The sequence below is a fragment of the Microtus oregoni genome, unplaced genomic scaffold (genome assembly GCF_018167655.1).
Source record: "Microtus oregoni isolate MIOR12 unplaced genomic scaffold, Mior012 000008F_ref0000371, whole genome shotgun sequence".
Taxonomy (NCBI): domain Eukaryota; kingdom Metazoa; phylum Chordata; class Mammalia; order Rodentia; family Cricetidae; genus Microtus; species Microtus oregoni.
In genome coordinates, this window is record NW_024543067.1 from 26,879,440 (window position 1) to 26,903,524 (window position 24,085).

A 24,085-nucleotide genomic window follows, 5' to 3' on the forward strand; every position below is an offset into this window, starting at 1 on the left:
TATCTGTTGAAGTTTTTTTGTTACCTGGTATGTGATCAGTTTTTGAGACGGTTCCATGAGGTGCTGAGTAGAAGGTATATTCTTTTATGTTTACATGTAATGTTCTATAGATGCCTATTAAGTCCTTTTGATTCGTAACATCTGTTAGTTCCCTTATTTCTCTGCTAATTTTCTGTCTGGCAAACCTGTCCAGTGGTGAGAGAGTGTGTGAGGTTTAATGTGTGAGTTAAGCTTTAGTAGTATTTCTTTTATATGAGGGTGCCCTTGTATTTGGGGAATAGATGTTCAGTATTGAGATTTACTCTTGATGGATTTTTCCTGTGAGTAATGTGAAATATCCTTCTTCATTTCTTTTGATTGATTTTTCATTTGAAGTCTGTTTTGATAAATGTTAGGATAGCTACATCAGCTTGTTTCTTAGGTCTATTTGATCAGAATTTTTCCCAACCCTTTACTCCGAGGCAATGTCTGTCTTTGCAATGGAGATGTGTTTCTTGTATGTAACAAAAAGATGGATTCTGTTTTCTTATCCAATCTGTTAGCCTGTTTCTTTTTATAGGTGAGTTGAGTCCATTTATATTAAGCGATATTAATGACCAGTGATTGCTATTTCCTATTATTTTCGTTTATGTTGTTGGTGATGTTATTGTGTATGTTTTTTCCTTCTTTGGGATTTGTTGGTGTGAGATCATCTATTGTCTGTGTTTTTGTGGATGTAGCCAACTACCTTGGGTTGGAGTTTTCCTTCTAATACTTTGTGTAGGTCTGGGATTGTGGTTATGTATTGGTTAAATATGGTTCTGTCATGGAATATCTTGTTTTATCTGTCTACAGAGATTGAAAGTTTTGCTGGGTATAGTAGTCTGGGCTGACATCCATGGTCTCTTAACGTCAGCATAACCCTTAATCAGGACCTTCTGGCTTTCGTTGTTTCCATTGAGAAGTCAGGTGCAGTTCTGATAGGTCTGTCTTTATATGTTACTTAGCCTTTTTCTTTTGCAGCTCTTAATATTCTTTCTTTATCCTGTATGTTTAGTGTTTTGATTGTCATGTGGCAAGGGGACTTTTGTTTTTGATCCAGTCTATTTGGTGTTCTGTAAGCTTCCTGTATCTTCATAGGCATATCTTTCTTTAGTTTGGGAGAGTTTTCTTTTATGATTCTGTTGAATATATTTTCTGTGCTTTTGAGTTGGGCATCTTCTCCTTCTTCTATCCCTATTATTCTTAGGTTTGGCCTTTTCATCGTGTCTCATATTTCATGGATATTTTATGTTAAGCTTTTGTTAGATTTAATGTTTTCTTTGACTGATGAGTATATTTCCTTCTTGTATCTGCGCACTTGAGATTCTCTCTTCTATTTCTTGACCTCTGACTTCCATGTGCCTATACACACACTAAAAACACATGCACAAAAACACACACAGTTGGGCCTGTACATTCACATGCATACACACACACAAACAACATATATACACACACACTTGGGCCCATACACATACCTGTATACATACATACATGCATACATACATACCTGCATGCATGCACACACAAGGGATTAACAGAAGAAGTAATTAAAGTGACTGTCATTGCTCATGAGCTGTCTAATATGCAAATTTTACCTTAACTTATGTCAAATGCATACACTAATTTTAAAATGAATATCTTAATATCAGATAGGTAATATGACTGACCCTGGTAATACAAGTTTGGTAAAATGGCAGGATTCATATACAGATATAGCCAACCCAAAGTTCACTTTTTACTATGATATAATACCATAACTGTGATGAGGGAAGGGTTATTATGTCTTTTCTAAGTACTTTTAGAACAGACTAACACTCATAGCGGGAGGTAGATTATAGAGCTAGGAAGAGTCTAACAATTTTGTTCTACAGGAAAATATCTCTTAATATACTATAAATTTCTTTAAATCTTAAAAGTAATTCTCCTGGTATTCAAAGTTATCCTTTAGATACATTGATTAATTTTTTCCTAAAGAGTCTGGTGAGTCTGAAGATTTCAGAATAAAGACAATTAGAAGGCCCTCAGCGCGGTCAAGTCATAATCTTCCCCTGACTGTAGTAGCTACAGTTGCCATATTCCCTCAACTCACTGTGTTACATTGATTTCATTTGTAGTATGTCCACTGTTTAGCATGAGTTTTCTGTTTATTTAAGGATCCTCTCTGTCTTTCACCTTCGAAATAAAAGACCCTTCAAAGTAGGTTGTATGTTATGCAGTGATAGGGTTCTATGTTACACTGTTATACTCTGGACCAGGACCTACACGTGCAACTGTTAAAAAATCATAATAAGTGAACATAGCTTTTGATTGAAACATTGTGTCTATATTTACCTCATAAACTTTGCAAATCACTAGATTTCCATGTACCTCATCTCTAAAATGCAAATACTAACATTTATTCAAAACTTGATCTATTAATTAGGACATCTGAGTGACCCAGTAAAACATTTGGTCACTCTTTGACTCATGAAAAGATTGAACCATGGGCATAACTGTGAGTCCTTTCTATATTGATTCCAATTATATATAATATAACTGGAATCAATATAGAAAGGGATTTTGAGGAATTTGAGGCTTTTATTAAGGGATATTTTTTAATCTAGTCAGTGTGTAAAATGCTTGCTGTGGTTCTCAAAATGATACCAATATTTCACAGTGTCATCACATACTGATGAAACCAGAAAGGGGATGTGTAAAAAAAAAAAAAAGAGGGTAAAGCGCACTACAGTAAAATGTAAAGTGTTGAGGATTGCAGTGGGAAACAGGGCGGCTGTCACAGTAAAGAGACTAAAGTTTAAGGGGTTTTCTGTGGTGTTTTGCACTACATTTTTCTTGTGTTATTGTATTTTAAAGCATAATTAAATGCTTTAAAAGAAAAACAAGAGGGTTGCATGATGAGAATTTTTAGAGAAGAAATGTGATCACAATCCCTGAGAATTTAGACAACAATGAGGACACTAAGAGAGACTTACATAGATCTAATCTACATGGGAAGTAGAAAAAGACAAGATCTCCTGAGTAAATTCGGAGCATGGGGACCTTGGGGGAGGGTTGAAGTGGGGAGGGGAAAGGCAGAAGTGGAGCAGAGAAAAATGCAGAGCTCAATAAAAATCAATAAAAAATGTGATCACAGGGTGACTCCCATATTATTCTGTTTTCTTGTCCATTTTATTTTTTCCTTCCTTCTTTTCTTCCTTTCCTCTTATCTCTCTCTCTTTTTCTTCTTCTTCTTCTTCTTCTTTCTTTCTTTCTTTTTCCTCTTTCTTTTCTTTCTTTCCTTTTTCCCATGCACATGCACACGTGTGTGTGTGTGTGTGTGTGTGTGTGTCCATCCATTTGTCTGTCTCCCTGCATATTTGGTAGCAGAAAGAAAATCTAGTTCTCCCACTGAGTTACATCCCAAATACCTTTAAAGTTTATATTCTGAGATGTTTTATTTGCTCACTAAGTTACCAAAGTTGCCCTTGAAATCACTCTGTACTCTAGAATGTCCACACCTTTATAGTTTTCCTTCATTGACTTCCCAAGTACTCAAGAAGCAATCAGGTACTACTATGCCCAGTTGCCTAATGCTTTCCTTCTTCTGCATTCTCTTCTTTTTTTCCTCCTCCTGGTCCTCCTCATCCTTGTCTTACTTCTTTTTGTTCTATTCCCCCTTGTCCTCCTCCTCTTTGTCCTCCTTCTCCTTGTCCCCTTCCTCCTAACCCAGACAGTCCAATAGTTATTTAACCCAAATCTGATGCCTAAGATTTCCCCCTCCCCCTCTTTCTTTGAGACAAGGTCTTACATAGTCTAGACTGGTTTTGAACTCCCTGTGTGGTTCCGAAACAATGATTTGAGGTCTTCCTGCTTCCCCCTCTCAAGAGCTGGGATCACAGTTATGTGTCACCATGGCTGCCCGGCTTTCTTCCACTTTCAGATTGGTCATAAAATCTACAGTGCAATGGATAAAAGGCTTAAAGAAGGTGAAACGCTGTTAGTATAATGAATTCCTATGTGTTCTTTCCCTTTTGTCTTCTCCCTAGGTCGGAAGTTTAAGAAGTTCAATAAAGTCCGAGTTATGAGAGCCCTCGATGGTGTTGCTCTCCCTCAGTCAGTGGGCCTTCCTAGTGAGAGCCAGACCCTAGGCCAGAGAATCAACTTTTCTCCAAATCAAGAAATACAGCTGGTCCCTCCACTGATCAACCTGCTCATGAGCATCGAGCCTGACGTGATCTACGCCGGACATGACAACACAAAAGCTGACACCTCCAGCTCTTTGCTGACCAGTCTCAATCAACTAGGCGAGAGGCAACTGCTTTCAGTAGTCAAATGGTCTAAGTCGTTGCCAGGTAATTTGTATGCAGTAACATGCGTTAAAAGGTGTTATGTTTGTGACACTAACTGAGTGTTGAAATAGTCTGTACAGTAGGCCATTCGTCATGTAAACAGTCCCATATGTTTAGCCATTCAGACTTCTTGTCTAAGTCTCACATGTGTGTTTGGTTCGGTTGGTAGAGCACCAGGTTAGCATGCATACACCCTGGGATCAATTCCCAACATACCTGCTCACACATAAGATTCACACAGACTATGAAATACAAAAGAAGTAGAGAACATGCTGAGAATGGCTGGTAGTTATCTCCATGAAACAGTTAAGAAACAGCATAAGTGTATCGTTAAAGAACAAATACAATAATTCAGATAAAAACATGTTAGCCATCTCCTTACAATGTTGAGTTCATTCTAAAACCTAACTGGTTTCTTTTTGCTTTATGTCTTATGAGTGAGTACATATTATACTTGTCTTTCTGGGTCTGGGTTATCTCTCTCAATATGATGTTTTATAGCTCTATCCATTTGCCCACAAATTTCAAGATGTCATTATTTTTTTCCACTGTGTAGTACTCCATTGTGTAAATGTACCACATTTTCCTGATCCATTCTTCGGTGGAGGGGAATTTAAGTAGTTTCCAAATTCTGGCTGTGATAAATAATGCTGCTGTGAACATAGTTGAGCCCATGTCCTTGTGATATGATTGAGCAAAAGTGGTATTCCTGGGTCTTGAGGGAGGTTGTTTCCTAATTTTCTGAGAAATTGCCACACTTACATCCAAAGGGGCTGTACGAGCTTGCACTCCCACCAGCAATGTAGATGTCTTTCCTTTAACCCACAACTTCTCCAGCATAAGTTGTCATCGGTGTTTTTTGTCTTGGTCATTCTTACAAGTGTAAGATGGAATCTCAGAGTTGTTTTGATTTGCATTTCTCTGATGACTAAGGATGTTGAGCATTTCCTTAAGTGTCTTTCAGCCACTTTAGATTCCTCTGTTGAGAGTTCTCTGTTTAGGTCTGTACCCCATTTTTTATTGGATTATTTGTTCTTTTAATGACCAGTTTCTTGAGTTTTTTGTATATTTCAGAGATCAGCCCTCTGTCTGATGTGGGGTTGGTGAACATCTTTTTCCATTCTTTAGGCTGCTGTTTTGTCCTATTGACCATGCCCTTTGCTTTACAGAAGCTTCTCAGTTTCAGGAGGTCCCATTTATTAATTTTTTCTCTCATAAAACAAAAAAAACAGCCTACAATTCACAGTCTCAGAGAGCCTAGACAACAAAGAGGACCCAGAGAGAGACATACATGGATCTAATCTACATGGGAAGTAGAAAAAGACAAAATCTCCTGAGTAAATTAAGAGCATGGGGATCAAGGGAGAGGGTAGAAGAGGGCAGGAGAGGAAGGGAGGGGAGAGGAGAAAAATATATAGTTCAATAAAAAAAATAAATAAAACCTAACTGAAATTATCAATCTGTTCAAGATAAAAATCAAATGTGCATACTCATGTAACAAATCAAAACAGTACTCAGAGCAACTGTAGTTTCTAGAACCAGTGAAGAAAACAAAATTCCCGGAGTCAGCAAGGTACCTGGAGAGAAATGAACTTCAGTCACTGTTAGCTCCCATCACACTCACAGGAGGAGCATGGCTCCGCTGTAGTGAGACCTTGTGTGTTTTCATGGAAGGATTTCCCTTTCTTTATTGGCAAGGTTTGTCCCTCAGCACAGCTCTTGACCAGCTAAGTGGCTGGTAGAAATATAAGGATAAATTTCTCACTTGGTCGAATCTTAGATAGCAGATTCAAGCAAAAAATAGAACTATTAGTGAGGCCTTAACTTCATGATTAGAAGCAGAATAATTCTTTCAAAAATCACATGCTCCTCACACCAGTAATATCCTTGAACTGTTCATTTTTTGACATATGGTCAAGAATTAAACACATTATGTCCTTTTTGTCCTAGAAGAAATTCAATTATTTTTCTTTCTTTTTAAAGAATTCCTTCCCAATTTGCCTGACTACATTTCTTGGCTATTATTCTACCTGAAAGGTTTGAAATATAATAGATGAATTGTTATTGAACATCCAAGGTTTTGTGAAACTGAAAACAGATTCTTGTTTGTTAGACTTTCAGAAAGAGCCGTATTGAGAAAAGTTAATAAAACTTGGTATTCTAATGAAGATGAAGTAATTCTGTAGATGGGTCAGAATGCCCAGATTTTCATCTGCTTTATTGCAGCTGACAGACCTTGGACGGCAACTTTTTCCATTAAAGAAAGTTTTGAATATTTAAGACTTACCGCAAAGTGATAGATCTTTTCTAAGCAAATGTTGTACTGACATTGACAAAAATAACTGTTTTTAGGTGGGTGTTCATTTGTGGTTTTAATTTTCTATTTTTTCGTTAATAGAAGATGGTGACCCCTTCGCTGCTATTGCTGTGGGTCACTGTTTCTTTTGTCTGCATTTTTGGAGACTCTTCATTGTTTAAGAAGATTTACTGTCAATGGAAAGAAAGCAATTAAAAAGAACATTTATTCATTTTAGATAAAAGCTGTTTTTATGTTAAAATGTTTATATATCAAGATATTTTTACCTCCACACTTACCTGAAAAATAATGAGAAGAAATTTCTGTACTGAATTTGGTGGCAACTTTTCAAATGCTGCAGAATATAATTCATATGTGGCAAATCCAAACAATTGTCACACCCTTATGAGTCCCTCTGATTCTATTAATGACACACAAGGGCAACACTGAGGTGAGCCAAGTTTGTGTGGACTGCACTCTTTAAGCCTCACTTGTGAACAGTGCATTTAAAGGGACACTGCAGAATGGCTGCAGAGATGCTCGAGGAACTGGTAGCCAGTTTTCCTCTGAGAAGAACTGAAAGGGACATGAATTCAATGTTGTTATTGTTGCCTTTCTCATTGCTGTAAATTGCTAACTAGTAGCTTAAGGTAGTGGAGGTTTATTTTGTCTCATAAGAGGACACAGTCTATCAGAGGGAAGGTATGGTGCTCAGAGAGGAAGGCAGCTGGTCCTCTTATGCCCACAGTCAGCAGGGAGAAAGATGAATGCTGATGTTCAGTGTTGCTTCACCTTTGTATCCAGTGTGAATCCCAGGCACGAATGGTGGATCATCTCTCTCTTCACAGACAGACCAGGGTTTGGGCTCCTAGCTGGTTCTAAACCCAGGCAAGTTAGCAGTCAAGAGTAACGATCACCATGGCCCGCTGTTATTAGAGACTCTGAACCGATGTTAGCTCACTCCACACACAATTAGTTACACCAGGTTCTTGCTCAGTGACTCAATCAGTGCCTACCCACATGCATGCTGAGTGCAGATCCTAACAATAAATAGTGCTGCTGGGAAGAAAAGCCAGACGGCAGGATCACAGCATGAATGAACTAGACAAAGCACACCTTCCATGTGGGCACCGGTTAGTACAGAAGAGAAGTTTATTTTATTCAGTTACTCATTTGCAATGATATCATCAGTTGTGGAAAATGGGCCTTTGTTAAAGAAGCCTTAACTATAAGCCAGGTTGTGGATTTACATATTCACAATGAAAATATAGCTGCATTTGTTCATGCACATCCACTGTTGGAAAACCTGTGACAGAAAAGCTCAGAGAAGAAGATGTCAAAATCAAATTAAAAGTTTAGAGTGATTCAGTGGCAGCTTTGGGTGTGACTGAGCAGGTGCCGTGGGTCCCTTGTTACCCAGACAGGGTTTCCTCTTCTCCTCTTTGTATTATCTCTCACTGTTGTTGATATGCCACCGTAATTGCCGTATTCATAAATTTATAAACCACCTCATAGAACACACTCCATTTGTTGTTTAATATCTGCTTGTGGATGACTTTATGTGGGAATGTATCTGATCATTGTATTCCTAGTTAAAGCATAAAGTGATGTCATCTACAAAATTTTAAAACTTAACAATACACATTTCCTCTATTAAACAGCTTTCAACACAGGGAGAGATGTGGGAATCTAACAATAAAATAAGACACAGAAATAAACGGAATAGGGACAGATGAATACCTTCAACACTGGTTCTAAAGGAATGAAAAAGGAGACAAATTAATTGTGGAAAGAGAAAACTCTTTGGTTAGAAAAACCTGTGTGCCTGGGGGTTACAGGAAAGAAAAATTGTGAATAATATTTGATAGTAATGAAAAAACAGGGGACAGTGATCCTCCATCATTCAAATGCGGGGACTCTTAACATCAAAAGTTGATTTTTTTCAGTTACCCCACAGGAGAGCAATGAAACACTTTAGTAGTTAGTGAGAAAATGCATCCGTGTAAATGAACTCTTGGATACTGCTGCTGTAAGTACTGGCCTTCTGATGATTTTACCACCAAATTATTCAAAAACCAATGGCAATAAATTAATTTGGGTACTAGTGGTGAAGAATAATTGCTCACATAAATCACTGGCAGATTGAGTAGGGTCTTGAAAGGTATAGAGACAAAAATTAACTTAGTAAGTACTTATTCAAAACACAAGTTCAGCTTCTCCATCAGTAAATTGTAGAAGACTTAAAACAGTCAAGGAGTACAGAGAAAACATTGTCTTGTCTCTTCTCTGTACTTGGTGAGATATCTACCCAAGGCTGGGCTTTGGTACTCTAACAGCTGCCTGTTTGAGCACGTCCCTTCTTGGTTTCAATGGACGGCTTGACATAAGGACCTGAAGACAGGAACAATATTTTCATTTTATTCTACCTTTCAAACATGAATCGGTGGCAGTGTGACAAAGATTTTTCTTTCTTCCCATGAATGGACGAATATTTCAAAGTATTGTATTCAAAAAGTGATGAGAGAGGTATAAAAGTAGCCTTCCAGAAGTTAAGTTTGACCTGACCAAGGCTTTTATGAAGATTTTCAAAATTTATTCCTTAACTTTATTTCATTGAAATTGCCATCACCAATGTTGACTTTTGAAAATTGTTCAAAGTTGAATGACTGTTCTCAGCCCATGACAGACTTCGATGCCTGGGGGCTATTGGTAGAGGAACCACTTCCTGGTGAATCTCATCCTTTGTTGTTCATGGTTTTCCTTCCAGATACTTGGTTTCTCCCATAAACTTTTAGCCATTGCATATTTGTTCTTCCACCCACACCATCTATTTTCCCTGTCTGGAGTTCTGTCCTCTATTCTACTGGCTTCTCAGGCTGCACATTTTGAATGAACACATTCATAACTTGAATAATGGCACCAACCTAACCCCTTCAGCCATGTATTCCAAAAGCTCATAGCACATCTCCTCCCAGATGACCTCCCAACTCAACATGTCTTTACAGTGCATATGTCGAAACCACTTTTCTGTATCCTGAAATGACACCCCAGCCAGGCCTTCAGAACCATCTTTGTCTCTCTCCTCCGCCATCCCCTACCCGGTTGGTTGTCAGCTTTATCAACACCTCTTATTCAATACATTACTCTTTATACTGCTACTTCCATGGCTTGTGATGCAGCGTAGTTTGGTCATCAACTTTTATGTATTTACCTACATTTCAGCTCTCAAACAATACTCTAACCCAAGAATCATCTTTCTAAAATAATTGTAACCAATCATGTTTTCCCTTTTCCATTTCAGAATAAAGTCTAAATTCTGTATTTAAACTCCATGGCCCTCCTGTAGCTCAGTTCTGGAAGTGACAGCACTCCTCTGAAACTTCCCTTTATCCCACGAAATCTAAGGTACATTTGCTGGGAGTCTTTGCTGAGTTCCTCTCGTGCTCATCCAGGGTTTTCTCTACCCGGAGGCCCATTCCTTCACTCACATATTCTGCTGGCTTCTTACCCCCCTTAAGCATTCACCCTCTAATTTTTCCTGTATCTTCCTAGACTGAATCCCAACACTTGGGAAGAGGTAGAGGCAGGGAAGCGTCTTAGGTTCAAGATTGGCCTCTGAGACAAGTAGTATCTTGTGAAGTTCTTTATCACAGCAGGTCATTGAATGTGTTGGTGATGTACTGCCTATTCTTTTCTGTGGTCTGAAAACGCACAAACATGGCGACAGTTGCAGGTTGTGCCCCGAGGTCCTGAGATGTGTCATGCTGTGCCTTGGTTGAAGTTCACTGTTTCAACTCTGTGACAGTTTTTTTCTTAAAATTTATTTATTTATTAAAGATTTCTGTCTCTTCCCCGCCACCGCCTCCCATTTCCCTCCCCCTCCCCCAATTAAGTCAACTTGTACATTTTTAATAGAACTTTGGAAGTCACAGCAAGTCTCAAATGCCATCTGTTGTCTTTTGCTTAGCCTTTTTTCATCCTAAAGTATTGAGAATTGGACAATTCACCGTCATTTTTTTTCGAGGATTATTAGGTCAAGACACTTAAAGAAAAGGACCTTTTTCACACTACTTGTTAAGCACAATGAGCCATCATCCACCACTTCCCTACAAGTACCCTTTTCGAGTTTGATTATCATCTCAAATGCACTAAATCTCTCTAATCATTACCGCCACAGGAATTTGATCTCTATGTTCCTGGCTTTGTTTCAGTATAAAATGTTGGAATGGTATCGCAGTTAATGGGGGGAAACTTTGGGCTTCTGAGTCAGCCATGTTCAAGTCAATTTAACGTTGGACCTTTTCCACAGACACACTTCCAAAAGGGGGAGGGAGTAGGTTATTTTCTGAGTTCTTTTCTGTCAGTGGAAACGTATTTTCTGCTGTGAATGTTAGTAACTGAGTCGGTTTTGAAATATTTCAATAAAAGTTGTCTTTTGTACTACAAGAAAGTAAAGTGCTCCTTTATTTCAAGACATTGATGAGCATAGAACGCAAGAGGGAAACAAAAAGGCCGTAAGAAAGAGAATAAAGTACTAGAAACACAAGCAGAATGGTATTTCCAGAAAAGAGAAAGAATCATATATATTTAACTTTGTAAAAGTTTTAAAACCAGTAAGAAATTAGTATAAAACAAAGGCTTAAGGTGAAATCTCTAGCATTGTTGCATCAAATACCTAGAAATTTTATAATACATTAGAAGTGTTTGAAATGAGCGTGAATATTATAGAATATAATGAGTGAATCAGTAGAGGTCGTAATAAGCATTCTATTACTATTTTTATATACCTAATTCATTGAGCCTCACTTTCTAGTAGCCTGTAATATTATATATAATAAAATTCATATATGCATATGATACAATCTGATAGATAAATAATATATACAGAATCAGTATTCTGAAAATATTTCAAATACACATTTCATCAAGAATGCTTAATTGTGTATATATATATATATGTAATTTGTATGTACCTATTCATGCAGATATGCGCATGGGTAGAGTGTGCATGTGTGGAGGCCAGAGGTTGACACTGAGTGTCATCTCCTCTTTACCATATTTTTTAAGACAGGTTCTCTTACTGAACCTGGGGCTCACTCTTTTGTCTGGAATGGCTGGCAGCAAGCTCTAAGGACTCAGTTGTTTCTGCTTCCCCATAGCTCTGGGATTATGAGATAGAGGAAGCCTGGCTTTTTTTATAGGAATGCTGGGAATGAAAACTTAGGTTCTTGTGCTTGTGTGATGAGTGCTTTGCTGACTGAGCTATCTTCCCAGGCCAGTGATGCCTAATTTGTCTTCTGAGTTTATTGCATTCACAGCCTTTATATTTTAATTATATTTATGTTTTTTGTAACATACAGAAAATGCTTTCTGGCTTATAATTTTGTTTGGGGCATTTTTCTTTTTTTCTTTCCTTTTATTTTTAATACACATTGTTATTTTGACACAGGTTCTCACACAGCCAGAGCTGGCCTAGAACTTACTCTGTAGCCAAGGATAAATTTGAGCACTTGATCCTCCTGCCTACAGCTTCTCAGTGCTGAGGTCACAAGAGCACAGGACCATGCACGGTTCATTTATTTTAAATTGGGGATTGCTTCTCAATTTGATTAGTTTCTTTTCTATAGTCATTAATCAAATGAGAAGTCTGTTGCAGTATCCATCGATGGGTTAAAAATTATTTGCATATTCCTCAACAAAAATGAACAGTTATCCTGAATCTTTAGCCAATGATTGAATTGGTATCTTTATCCTATGGCCTAACTTGTTCAATGTAGTGTAAAGGCAATGCTAGAGTCAGCAGTGCAGTTCAGGCCTTCCTGCAGAGCCTTTGAATCACACCAATACACAGCTCTAAATGTGCCTCCTGTGGGGAATCTACACCTTAAAAATTTTTAAAAAGTAAAAAAAAATCTTATCTCTTATGAATTGATTCTGGATCTTATCAAAGAATGCTGAATAATTAATGATAAGCAATACTTGTGCTTTATGTGTTAAATTTATACAGTACTTATATTTTAGTAAAGTATACTATAATACACTTTAACATTTACACTGTGTGTTAAAATACACACTTTTCTGAAATGACATACCACAGATATATATACACTTGAAGAAGTAGTTAAGTCTTATGAAAATAAGGAATTCTAAAATTACTATGCTACAGTTGTTTTTGACTTGAGGGAGTCAAAGTAAGTTAGATTTGTGGACGCCAACACCATCAAAATAAAGGAAAACAAACTATTCTAATCATAAAAAAAAGAAAAGAAAAAAGAAGGAAGGGAGAGAGGGAGGAAGGGAGGGAGGAAAAACCCTTGAATCTCGCATCAGGAAAGAAGGAAAACACCTCTGGAGGGCGCCAGGAATCCATTCAACTGAGGTGAAGGACAGGTTTGGAATACAGCACAAAGTGAGACATCCGACGGGACAATGAGCTGGTACTCACAGATGCATACATCCCTTGGGCCCATCAGTACCCTCTACCACACTCAGTAAATAACCACCCCTTGTCGTTGCTGGTTCAGATTAAAAATCCTAGCAGTGTGTGCTTCACAAATCACACCAAGCAACATGCAGAGGGCAGCAGGGCGTTTATCTGCTTTCCCTGTTAGCAGCATTGACTGTTACCAAACTCGAAACGGAGGTATTCAGTAGTCAAGCAGAGACAGACAGGAGTAATGAGAAGGAGAATGTTTAAACCTTGAAGGATGTACCTCAAAAAAGCAGAAGGTTGCTGGGATACCATTGGTAGGGGGCACACTCGAGTTTTCATCTCCAGGGATGGCTAAGGAATACTAAGACAAGTACCATTCCTCAACTGTACCCATGGTGACGGGGCCATTGGGAGCATGCGCAGAGAACCTGAGTGTCTACCTCACCTATCCCCATGGTAACGGGGCCATAGGGAGCATGTGCAGAGAACCTGAGTGTCAAGCAACAGAAGTGCCTTCTCTCTCAATAGCTAGTGGACAAAGTGTTGCTCTGGTTTTATTTCTGAGTTAGGTCATTTGTGAATGGAAAATAAGTGGTTTTCAAAGAGCTTCATGGAAAGAGTTTGATGCTCACATAAAACATTTATTTTTATTTAATCTTAAAATATTAAATCCAATTTTATTATTCAGCTGTTGTAAGTTACAGTGACATTCACATTCATATTCTTTCCCTGATGTATTCCCAGGCTTCAAGCTCATATACTCAACTGCAATCAATATTCCCAAGGCCTCCCAAATATGTCCAAAGTTTGTCACTTTTATCCTATATTGTCTCTTTGCCCTTATTTCAGATTTGGGGAAAGCTACTGAAAGAAGTGTTTAAATCCTTCTTGCTTCCATATGAAAACAAGTGTCTTGCATTTTCTTCTTCAAGTGTTTCCCTGACACAAACTCACCCCCACTTCTCTCCCTAATTCCTCCACTCCCTCCCCAACATCCTGTCCTCTTTTACTTTCTTTTTCTTTTCTTTTCCATTAATCACTGACGGGGTCAAATTTGTGCTGCCCATATACTCACCGTATGGGGCCATTCGTGCGGGTCTGGTTGACCTACCAGGGACCACATCCTTAAAGGAAACTGACTTTCCCTCCTTGAGAAGCCATCAATTGTCTATACGTCCTCTGGAAGGGGTGGGGCTTCTGAGTTTCCCTTCTCCATGCCGAATGCCTACAGGTTTGAACTTGTACAGGTCCTATACAGGGATTATGCAGGCAACATAGCTACTATGGGTTTATGAGGTCAGGATATCATGTCAAGAAGGCACTGAAAAACAAATGCCACATGTTCTCATCCATGTGTGGATACTAGCATTGATTTCCATCATTTTAACATTGTATATAGCATGAAAATTGGTCTCAGTATAGGTGTGGTATGAATCCAGATGATTAATTCAGTTAACCATCCCCACTAGCACTAAGTCAATGACTGATGTTCATGACATATGAAGTAGCTCCCCCCTTGTCTCTTTTTAGGCTGTGTTATTTATGAGTTTTTCATGACTTTTAGGGAAACATCAGTATCTTGTTTCAGTTTCCTACGGATTTTTAACATTGTTCACATGATTTCTGTGATTGCCTTCTCTCACAATGTTTGCAGGTTTCCGGAACTTGCATATTGATGACCAGATAACCCTGATTCAGTACTCCTGGATGAGTCTGATGGTGTTCGGCCTGGGCTGGAGATCCTACAAGCATGTCAGTGGGCAGATGTTATATTTTGCACCTGATCTAATCCTAAATGAGTAAGTTGTGATTTTTGGTGCTTTTGTTATTATATCATAATATGATTTGTAAAGCTACATTGCAATAGAAGGTCCTGTGTTTAGTGTCCTAAACAAAAGTTTCCTGAAATAGTTTCTGAGAATTGCTTTGTTTGATAAAGTCACCTTTCTTTATTCATGTGTATATGTATATACACTTTATGTATTATTTGTTTATTTATTTTGTGTATTGTGAGTGTGTGGGTGATCACACATACAGCACAGTATGGAGATCAGAGGACAACCTGTGGAAATCCTAGGGATTTAATTCAGGTCGTTATCCTTGGCAGCAGAGGCTGTCATTAACTGAGCCACCTCACCAGGGTTTATCCATCTATATCCACTGTACATAGTGCAGGGATTCATAAAGACATTTTCAATAAGTATATGCATTTTTACACTGTCCTCCATTTCTACCTGCCGCTGCCAGTCCTCTTCACTTCTCTGGACAGTTTTCTTCTGTTTTTGTGTCATTGTGTCGTATATACATACATTACATAATATATACATGTGTGTGTATGTGTGTATATGTGTAATCTAGAATCCACACATGAGAGAAAATGTATTTGTTTTACAAAGTCCAATTTAATTTACTTTACATGATGCCTAGTTATATCCATTTATCTAAAAACAACATATCCATTTATGTAAAAACATAGTTTTCTCCTTTTTAACTGAATAAAATTCCATTATAGATATGAAGTATATACAAAACACACATTTATACACATACCCATGCAGACACGCAGAGTTTCTTTATCCATCTATAGCCTGGTTACTGTGAATCATGCAGCAATAACTATTGATGAATTGATGTGAGGGTCTCTATGATGTGTTGATTTGGAGGCCTTCAGCAGTGTATAGGTTGGGTAGATCTATTTCTACTTTCTAAGGAGCCTCTATACTGTTCTCCTTAGTGCAGGACTGGTTGACACTCCCAGCAGCAGTGTAGAGGGTTTCCTTCTGTCCACACTGAGTCAGAGCAGGTTGTTATTCTAACTGCCGTTCTGACTGTGGTAAAATGGGAAGATGAAATCTCAATATAGCTTTAATTAACTTTTTCTTGATGACTCATAAGGATGAACATTTTTTATATGTTAATTGGCCATTTGTACTCTGACTTTTGGGAACTGTCTGCTCATTTCATTAGCTTGTTATTGATTAGGTTATTTGATTTTTTGATTTTTAGGTTATGATCTTTGCGTATTCTAGATATTAATCTGATGTCAAATGTGTAGTTTACAAAGATTTTCTCCTATTCTTTTGACTTTCTCTTTACTCAGTTTTCCCCTTGCTGTACAGATGTAAGTTAATTTTATGAAATCGAACTTGCCAATGCATGGCATTATTTCCTAAGAGTTTGGAGTCCTTTTCAGAAAGGCTTTAATCTATGTTTATCTATTTGAAAGTTTAAGTTAAATTCTTTGTGCCATTAACTTGTTATCTGGAGTCCTTTCTTCCTGTCTGGAAATGTATTTTTATCTCAAATTAATATTTTTATTTTTTCAAAAACTTACTGAGATGTACATTTCAATATAAAATTAAATATTTGTCATATCAAATTAAGCTTTCAGACTTTTATACTTGTGGAAACAATGACATTTATCAGAAATATTTTTGCCTGACAGTGCTTGTTTACATTTTAAAATTAATCATAAAATCTTCTACAAATATTTCAATTTGATTTATTATATCTAAAGAGTTTTCTACATGTGGTCTTCAGGTGGTAAGAATTTGTCCATGACGTTGTCTACACTGTTCTGATAGTGAAAGTCAAGTTGCAAGCATCTCTGTTGCTAACTGACACTTGGCTGATGTCTTCACAGTTGACAATCTTCATGCTTCATTCATTCCTCTTCAACTTGTAGTCCCTTGATATAGGCAAGAACTCAGCATCCTTCCTTAAGAATTCAGAAACTGGGGTTCGGGAGAACTGGATAACCTGCCACAGACCTGGGGGGCCAGGATTAGCCTTAATCCTTCTGTGTGGGTATCCTGTCTTCATCCCACTGTTCCTCTAGCCACACTGACCAGTGTTGACATCACAGAATAGCACATGCCCAAGAGAATGCCTCAGATAAGACGCCTCCATCTTCAGAGCTTATCTTAACCGTTCCGATTATTTAATGTTTAACACCATTCTTCTGTTTGTTTTTATGTGACACCACATATATCCCCTAAAATGTCAGTGCTGTAAATTTTCATGAACTGAAGCAATCCATTAACAAGTGCAGAAAATTATATTTACACATAAAAATACACGTTATTCAGTAAATGAAGCATTTTCTGGCTCCAAATGCTCAATTCCTGCAACATTGCCCGTAGTTGATTTAGGTGTTTAAAGCATGATAATAAAACCAAGAAACAATATTAACTTTGATCTATGTGTATTTAATGTCATTTTATGTCTAAAGGTTTTGCCTTAAAAATTTAGTAAATGTTTAGAACCATTTAAAATATCAAATATTAAGTTTTCTCATTAAATATATCAGTAAATTCAACAATAGGAAAGATAATTGCCAAAATCTTGTCTACTGACAAGTTATATAACAGCCTGGCTGATAGGCTCTGGTTTGCTTTTTGTTGCTTTTTTTTTTTTTAATTTTGTGTTGGTTTTCTTTTCCGTGCCATGTGTGATGCAAGGCAGAGGATGAAAGAGTCATCGTTCTACTCGCTGTGCCTTACCATGTGGCAGATCCCACAGGAATTTGTCAAGCTCCAAGTGACCCATGAGGAGTTCCTCTGCATGAAAGTCTTGCTCCTTCTTAACACAAGTGAGTACACAAGCGTGAAGACACTTATTACCTTACTTTTTAACTCACAGGGTAACTGTCAAAAATATAATCATACATACCAGGTATAAAATGTAGATCATAACTCTGAAGGAGTAATCTCTAATATATTGTCATTGACCTTAAGAAAGCATTTTGGCCTTTTTTTTTCATTTTTCTTGGTCAGTCATACAAGACTAAAATAGCCTAGCTGATTTCTTTGTTTTACATGAAATATAATTACAAACTTATTTACTTAATTCAGTTTTACAAGCTAACTAATATGACATGAACACAAGATATGCTTCCCATTATTAAACCTATCATGCACACACAGAAATATTCACTGTGCAACACATAGACACTTGTTTGGAACTATTCTCAGGGTGTGGGGATGGTTTGACTGGGACAGCAAATGGCCACAAGGATCATTGACTTGGTGCATCTGCAGTGTGTGTGTGTGTGTGTGTGTGTGTGTGTGTGTGTGTTACTCAGACAGTCCCAGGGCACGGGAGGGTGGTATACAAGAAAAACTCAGGTTTCTCCCACTTAGTGGCCATATTGTATCATATAACTGGAGTCCTCAGTTGCATTCGACTACAAATGAACACATAAGGAGTGGGTGGAAGTTTGGGTGCAAGACTTGAAAGTTGGAGAGAGCCATGGCAGAAGGGAACAAATGAGGACAGAATCTGTTAGCACGTGGTATACACTGAGCCTTTCTGTACCTTTCCCACACACCGCAGGGTCAGCCTGCAGAAAGATAAATGATGCTTTGATTTGCAAGAGTCACAGGGAGTTAAGACCTCAGGATGGGCTGACCTGCGTGAGTATCTTTCTCAGCATCACAGGGACTTCTGCTGTCGCCACAAATCTCAGACAACTGAGGAAGGGGGGATGGGATGAGAAGGAAGAGGCAGTTCCTTAGACTAGAGAGTACTCTCATGGAATCCCCACGAAAGTACTAACATGTCCTATGCATCTTAATGAAAATTTGAATAACATTTTGGCCAGTGGGGAGAACTGCACAAAGAGTTTGGAAAAACATCTTAGATCTAATGGGATAAATAAGTAAGCATTACAAAGATATGAGGGGAATGAATGTCATGTGCTTCTTATAGTCCAAGAGATGGATGGATGCATTCAAATGTCACACAGCTATTTAAACACTATAGTCAACATATCATAAGTTAATAAATAGCAACAATGTTAAGAGAAACGGCTTCATATTTAGAAAAAACATCAGTTTATTTTGCTCAAAAATATAGATATGTATATCTATATATCCAGATAATTCAGTTAAATGTAAATGTTAAAATTGCTTAAAAACAAATGAAGAAATACAAACTTTTCAAACCTCAAATAGGAAATACCTTTGTAAAACAAAAATTCCAAGTCTAGACATATGGCCTGGCAATCAGGAGGGCTAGTGCTCTTGCAAAGGACCATAGTTTCATTCCCAGCATTGCTGTAGGTGGCTCACAGCCGCCTGTATCTCTAGGTACAGGGAATCCAACGCCCTCTTCTGGCATATACAATCACTCACACACAGTATGTATATGCTTTCAGATACACACAGGTACCTTCACACACACATGCAGGTAAATAAAAACAAATTCAAATAAACAAAATGGGAAAGTTGCAAGGGAAAGTTTGATAATCTAATTATTATCAACTTAATTTCCTATGTGCCATAAAAAGTAAAGCAAAACACTCCAGGAACAGGTAGCAGATTTCACACCAGCTCTAAAAAATTTTCTAGTAAAGGGCTTTACCTGAAAAAATAGTTTCATATTCACATGTCAGTGGGAATTAGCTATAGGGACTTTTTTGGAAGCTTAAAGAGAGGTACATGATTTTGAAATAATTACATTATGGAGTAACTGAAAAGAAGAGATTGTAGTGATCGTAGGCATACATGTCATATATCTGTATGGTTGTAACACAAGAATCAAATGTTCATTGAATATTGCAAAAATTGCTCATGAGAAATCCCTATGTATTCAGGATCTGAACAGCTGAAAATTGAATACCAAAGAGTTATTGCTTTGTTCTCTCTTTGGTTTGTATCTTTATCCAAAAGAAGGAAGCAGTCAACACTCCTCAGTGGGAGAAATGGTGGTAGCTGTGTGCAGTTTTCTTTAATCTGAATGCACTTTACAGAAAATAATGCAGAGTAAAAATCACAAATGTTGCCGGGCAGTGGTGGTGCACGCCTTTAATCCCAGCACTCGGGAGGCAGACGCAGGAGGATCTCTGTGAGTTCGAGGCCAGTGTGGTCTAAAAGAGCTAGTTCCAGGGCCGGCAATAAGTGACACAGAGAAACACTGTCTCGAAAAACAAAAATGTCACCAATATGTAGTGTCATTAATTGAGGAGGTTTTGAATTTTCCTCTTGGCAATCCATACATGGCTCCATATACAGGTCGCCTGAGGCTGAAGGTTCATGTGCAGAAGTGCAATGAAAGAAGCAGTGAAGGCAGAAAACGGTGAGCTCTGGAAGCAGTGAAGATAGAGGGGGAAAGTGGAGTGAATATATGAGAACTAGCAATTGTCGTTAAGATCCATGGAGAATTTGTAGGGAAAGGAGCTAAGACTGTGTGTGTAGCTCAGTAGTAACAGACGATGCTCAGTTTGGTCTGAGCACACAAATACACAAAGGCAACCCTGAGGAAAATGCCAAAATTTTTTGTTTGTTGTTTGTTTTGTTTTTAAAGACAGGGTGTCTCTGTAGCTTTGGAGCCTGTCCTGGAACTAGCTCTTGTAGACGAGGCTGACCTCGAACTCACAGAGTTTCGCCTGCCTCTGTCTCCCAAGTGCTGGGATTAAAGGTGTGTACCACCACTGCCCAACGAAAATGCCTAAAATCTTAGCAAACATAGATGATGCTCGCTCAGTGTCAGCACACAAATACTGACCCGAGGAAAATACCTAAATTATTAGCAAACATATGGCAAGAAGTTAATTATCTTTAAAGAAATAATAAAACATGAATGCCTACGTTCACTATTATGTTTTACTATTGTTCAGAAAGTGTTGAACACTGCAATTAAGTGATGATAAACGGCTCGTGTTATAAACCTTGCACTTGAAAAGTCAAGGAAGGAGTATCAAGAATTCAAGGTTATTTGAAGCTGCATAATGAGTTTGCATCCAGTCTGAGCTACATAAGATCCAGTCAGGAAGGAAGGAAAAGGAAGCCAGCTAACAGCTATGGATAGAGGAAAGAGGAGACTGGAAAAACTATTGGAAATATACCGAGAAAACAAAGTAACTGAATCAATGAATAGAAAATGAATTGTAGTGATGTTTCACTTGTATTCAGCTTGCCTGAAGATCAGAGAGTAAAAAGCAGCCACCCTGGTCAGCCTCACAGACCAGGCAGTGGTGACTAACCACACTAATGTGCCATAGAACCCAGATGGTAGTGATGCACACCCTTAATCCCAGCCCTAGAGAGGAATATAAGATAGGACACAGCTCACAGACAGTCTCATTCTGAGATTCCTCAAGGCAGGATCGCCATTTCAGACTGAGGTAGAGGTAAGAGCCAGTGGCTGGCTGTTTTGCTTTTCTAACCTTCAGATTTAACCCCAGTATCTGTCTCTGGGTCTTTACTAATCATGCTACAATGAATAGTTAAGTCAATGAAAATAAAGTAAATATTGAAATATGACCAGCTTTCCTCACATCAGCAGGAAAGCAATCGAAAATGTCATGAAGCAATGTTAAAGTTACAAAAAAGATAGTTTTCAAGATCAATCTTAATAAGAAATACTTGAGATTTACATGAAGAAGACAAAACTATATAAAGAAATCCAAATAGTTGTTTAAGAGAAAAAGTAAAATGAGAAGACCCAGAATGGGACCATAAGTCAAGTAAAACAGACATCTGAAGTAAGACTCTAAAATAATGCCAAGGGCTTTTTTGAACAGATGCTACATTAAGTGCATAGTTCATAGATACAAGTCTGAAACATAAGTTGTTCATATATTATTCCACTATTAAAAGATTTTTACATCCTGATTTTACTAATTGCACTATTGTTTACCTATTTAAATTTTTCTGTTTAAAATTGCTTGTATATGTATGTATATAACTTAGAAGCTATATAAATTATATGCTAGTTATCTAGCTCAGAAATTCATACATTGCTAGTATCTTTTTTTTTTTTTGAGACAGGGTTTCACTGTGTAGCCCTGGCTCTTATGGAATTTGCTGACCTTGAACTTGGAGGTCAGAACGTCTCTGCTCCCCACTACTGAGATTAAAGGTGTGCCTCTCCACAACCTTGTTTCTTAGTGTCATCCTTTTAACATAACTGCCACTTTTTGTTATTTCTATGCAGTTCCTCTGGAGGGATTGAGGAGCCAAAGCCAGTTTGAAGAGATGAGGTCAAGCTATATCCGGGAACTGATCAAGGCAATAGGCTTAAGGCAGAAAGGGGTGGTCCCCAGTTCACAGCGCTTCTATCAACTTACAAAACTTCTTGACAGCTTGCATGATGTAAGTATTTTGTTTTTCAGATGAGTTGGTGAGAATTTTGAGAATTTCTTTAATCTCTTAAATAATTAAATGATAAATTCTGGGTCTTGGGTAGCATTTTTCTTTTTGACAGTCTAGGACCCCAGCCTAGGGTATTGTGCTGTCAATACAACCTCTCGAAGCATTCATGGAAACTAATATAATCTAGATAGTCCCTCTTAGTTGTGCCCAAAAACTTGTCTTCTGGATGATTCCAGATCTTGTCAAGTTGATGGCCAATATTAGCTGTCACAGTGTGGTTTCTCCAAATTCTTCATAGTTGGACTTTAAAAGACTATAAATATAATGCCATTGTATTCAATGTTGACCTCACAAATATCCTTTTTACTAGTGTGTATATCATTTGGGGATAATTTACTGGACAGTACAAATTATCATATTTTTTCAGAATAAATTATAAAGTGTGTTTTTGCTTCAAAACATTAGTATAGAAGGTAACACTCTTGTCATTCTGAGTTTATTTGTAAATAGTTTTGCTGATGGCACTCAGGGAAGAGCTTCGTGCTTTCCACGAGTCTACTCAAGGCATAAAGAAATCATAAATTCAATTATTTACATTCCTTCTGGGTTACTGTTCCTATTCTCTACTATGATTAGCAGCCCAGAAATGTCCAACACTGGAACTAGATTAATAAAACTTGACATACATATCATATTAGAAACCAGTTTTTATTGCTATTGTATAAGAAACCACATAAAATTGGCAGTCAAAAACATAGAAAAACTGCCTACTCACCAGGTCATCTTGTGTGCTTGAATTATGAATACTTTATGAAGTTGATGAGCTACTTGAATTAAACTTTTACAGTACAAATCAGAGAATAAAAAGCTTAAAAAAAGAAACTTAAAGGATAAAGCATCAGTACAGAATACAGGAGAAAAATTCACAGAGCCTCAAAGAAATACTATGGTGCTTTGCAAAAGAAAAAAAATGAAAGCCTTCAAAAAGGAACATTTATCAAAAAATCAATTAATTAATTAAAAAATGAATAAACAAAACTTTGGGGCAATTAAGTGCAAAATCAAAGACATGAAAATTCAACAAGTCATGAAACACAAAGGATATTCTCAGTAGAAAATAATTTAAAACCTAAAACATGATAAATCAGATTTCATTCCCAAATTCAAATTAATAGGAATTTATAAAACAAAGAATATAGGAAAATAAAGGCAGGAGAATTATCATAAGAGTTTCTCAAACAGAAGGCTATGAGTTCTCTATTTCTCACTTTTCTTTCTCAGTTTTGAGGCAGGGATTTGCTATGTAGCCCATACTGACCTTCAGCGGGTAGCAGTCCTCCAGCCTTGTGTCCCTTCTCTTTGCTAAAGATGTGAATTTTCTAAAGGTAAGGGACAAGAATATGGGCGCTGCACAGTTCATCCAAGGTACACTATAATAGCTCAAACCAAGAGTGAGAAGACTATCCTAAGCATACCAATCAGAAAAGAAATAACTCACATGCACACTGCCAGCATTCTGAATGACATTGTATCTATGGCAGTGCCTGAGCAGTGTCTTCAGAGTCATGGTGAAAGGAAAACCACCAGTCAAACAACCAAACAATTGCAACACCACCATCAAAGCCTGCCATGCACAGAGTCTTCAGAGGACATCTTAGATATAACCTTTCCTGAGAACTATATTAGGATCCCTTCCTTTTGAACAAAAGCTGTAGGCAAAGGAGATTCAAGCCAGGAGGTATATATGGTGATGCCCCAGCATACTAACTGAGAGGAACAATAGGAAGCCTCTGCTTATTGCTCCATTCTTACTGTGACCACAAAGACAGCACTAGACCCGAGAAGACCAGCTCCAGGGTGAAAATGGGGCTAGGGATTGCTACTATGCACAACCATGTTCATAATCCTG

General features: G+C 37.7%; 1 protein-coding gene across 1 annotated transcript in view; it reads left to right on the top strand.

Moving 5' to 3' along the window:
• The window catches only part of Pgr (progesterone receptor), a 61,699-nt gene that overhangs the window by 32,568 nt on the left and 5,046 nt on the right, over positions 1-24,085 (top strand). The window contains exons 4-7 of the mRNA XM_041657645.1: positions 4,050-4,355; positions 14,736-14,880; positions 17,542-17,672; positions 22,019-22,176. Coding sequence (XP_041513579.1) covers positions 4,050-4,355; positions 14,736-14,880; positions 17,542-17,672; positions 22,019-22,176 — 740 coding nt within the window. The remainder of the gene's footprint in view (positions 1-4,049; positions 4,356-14,735; positions 14,881-17,541; positions 17,673-22,018; positions 22,177-24,085) is intronic.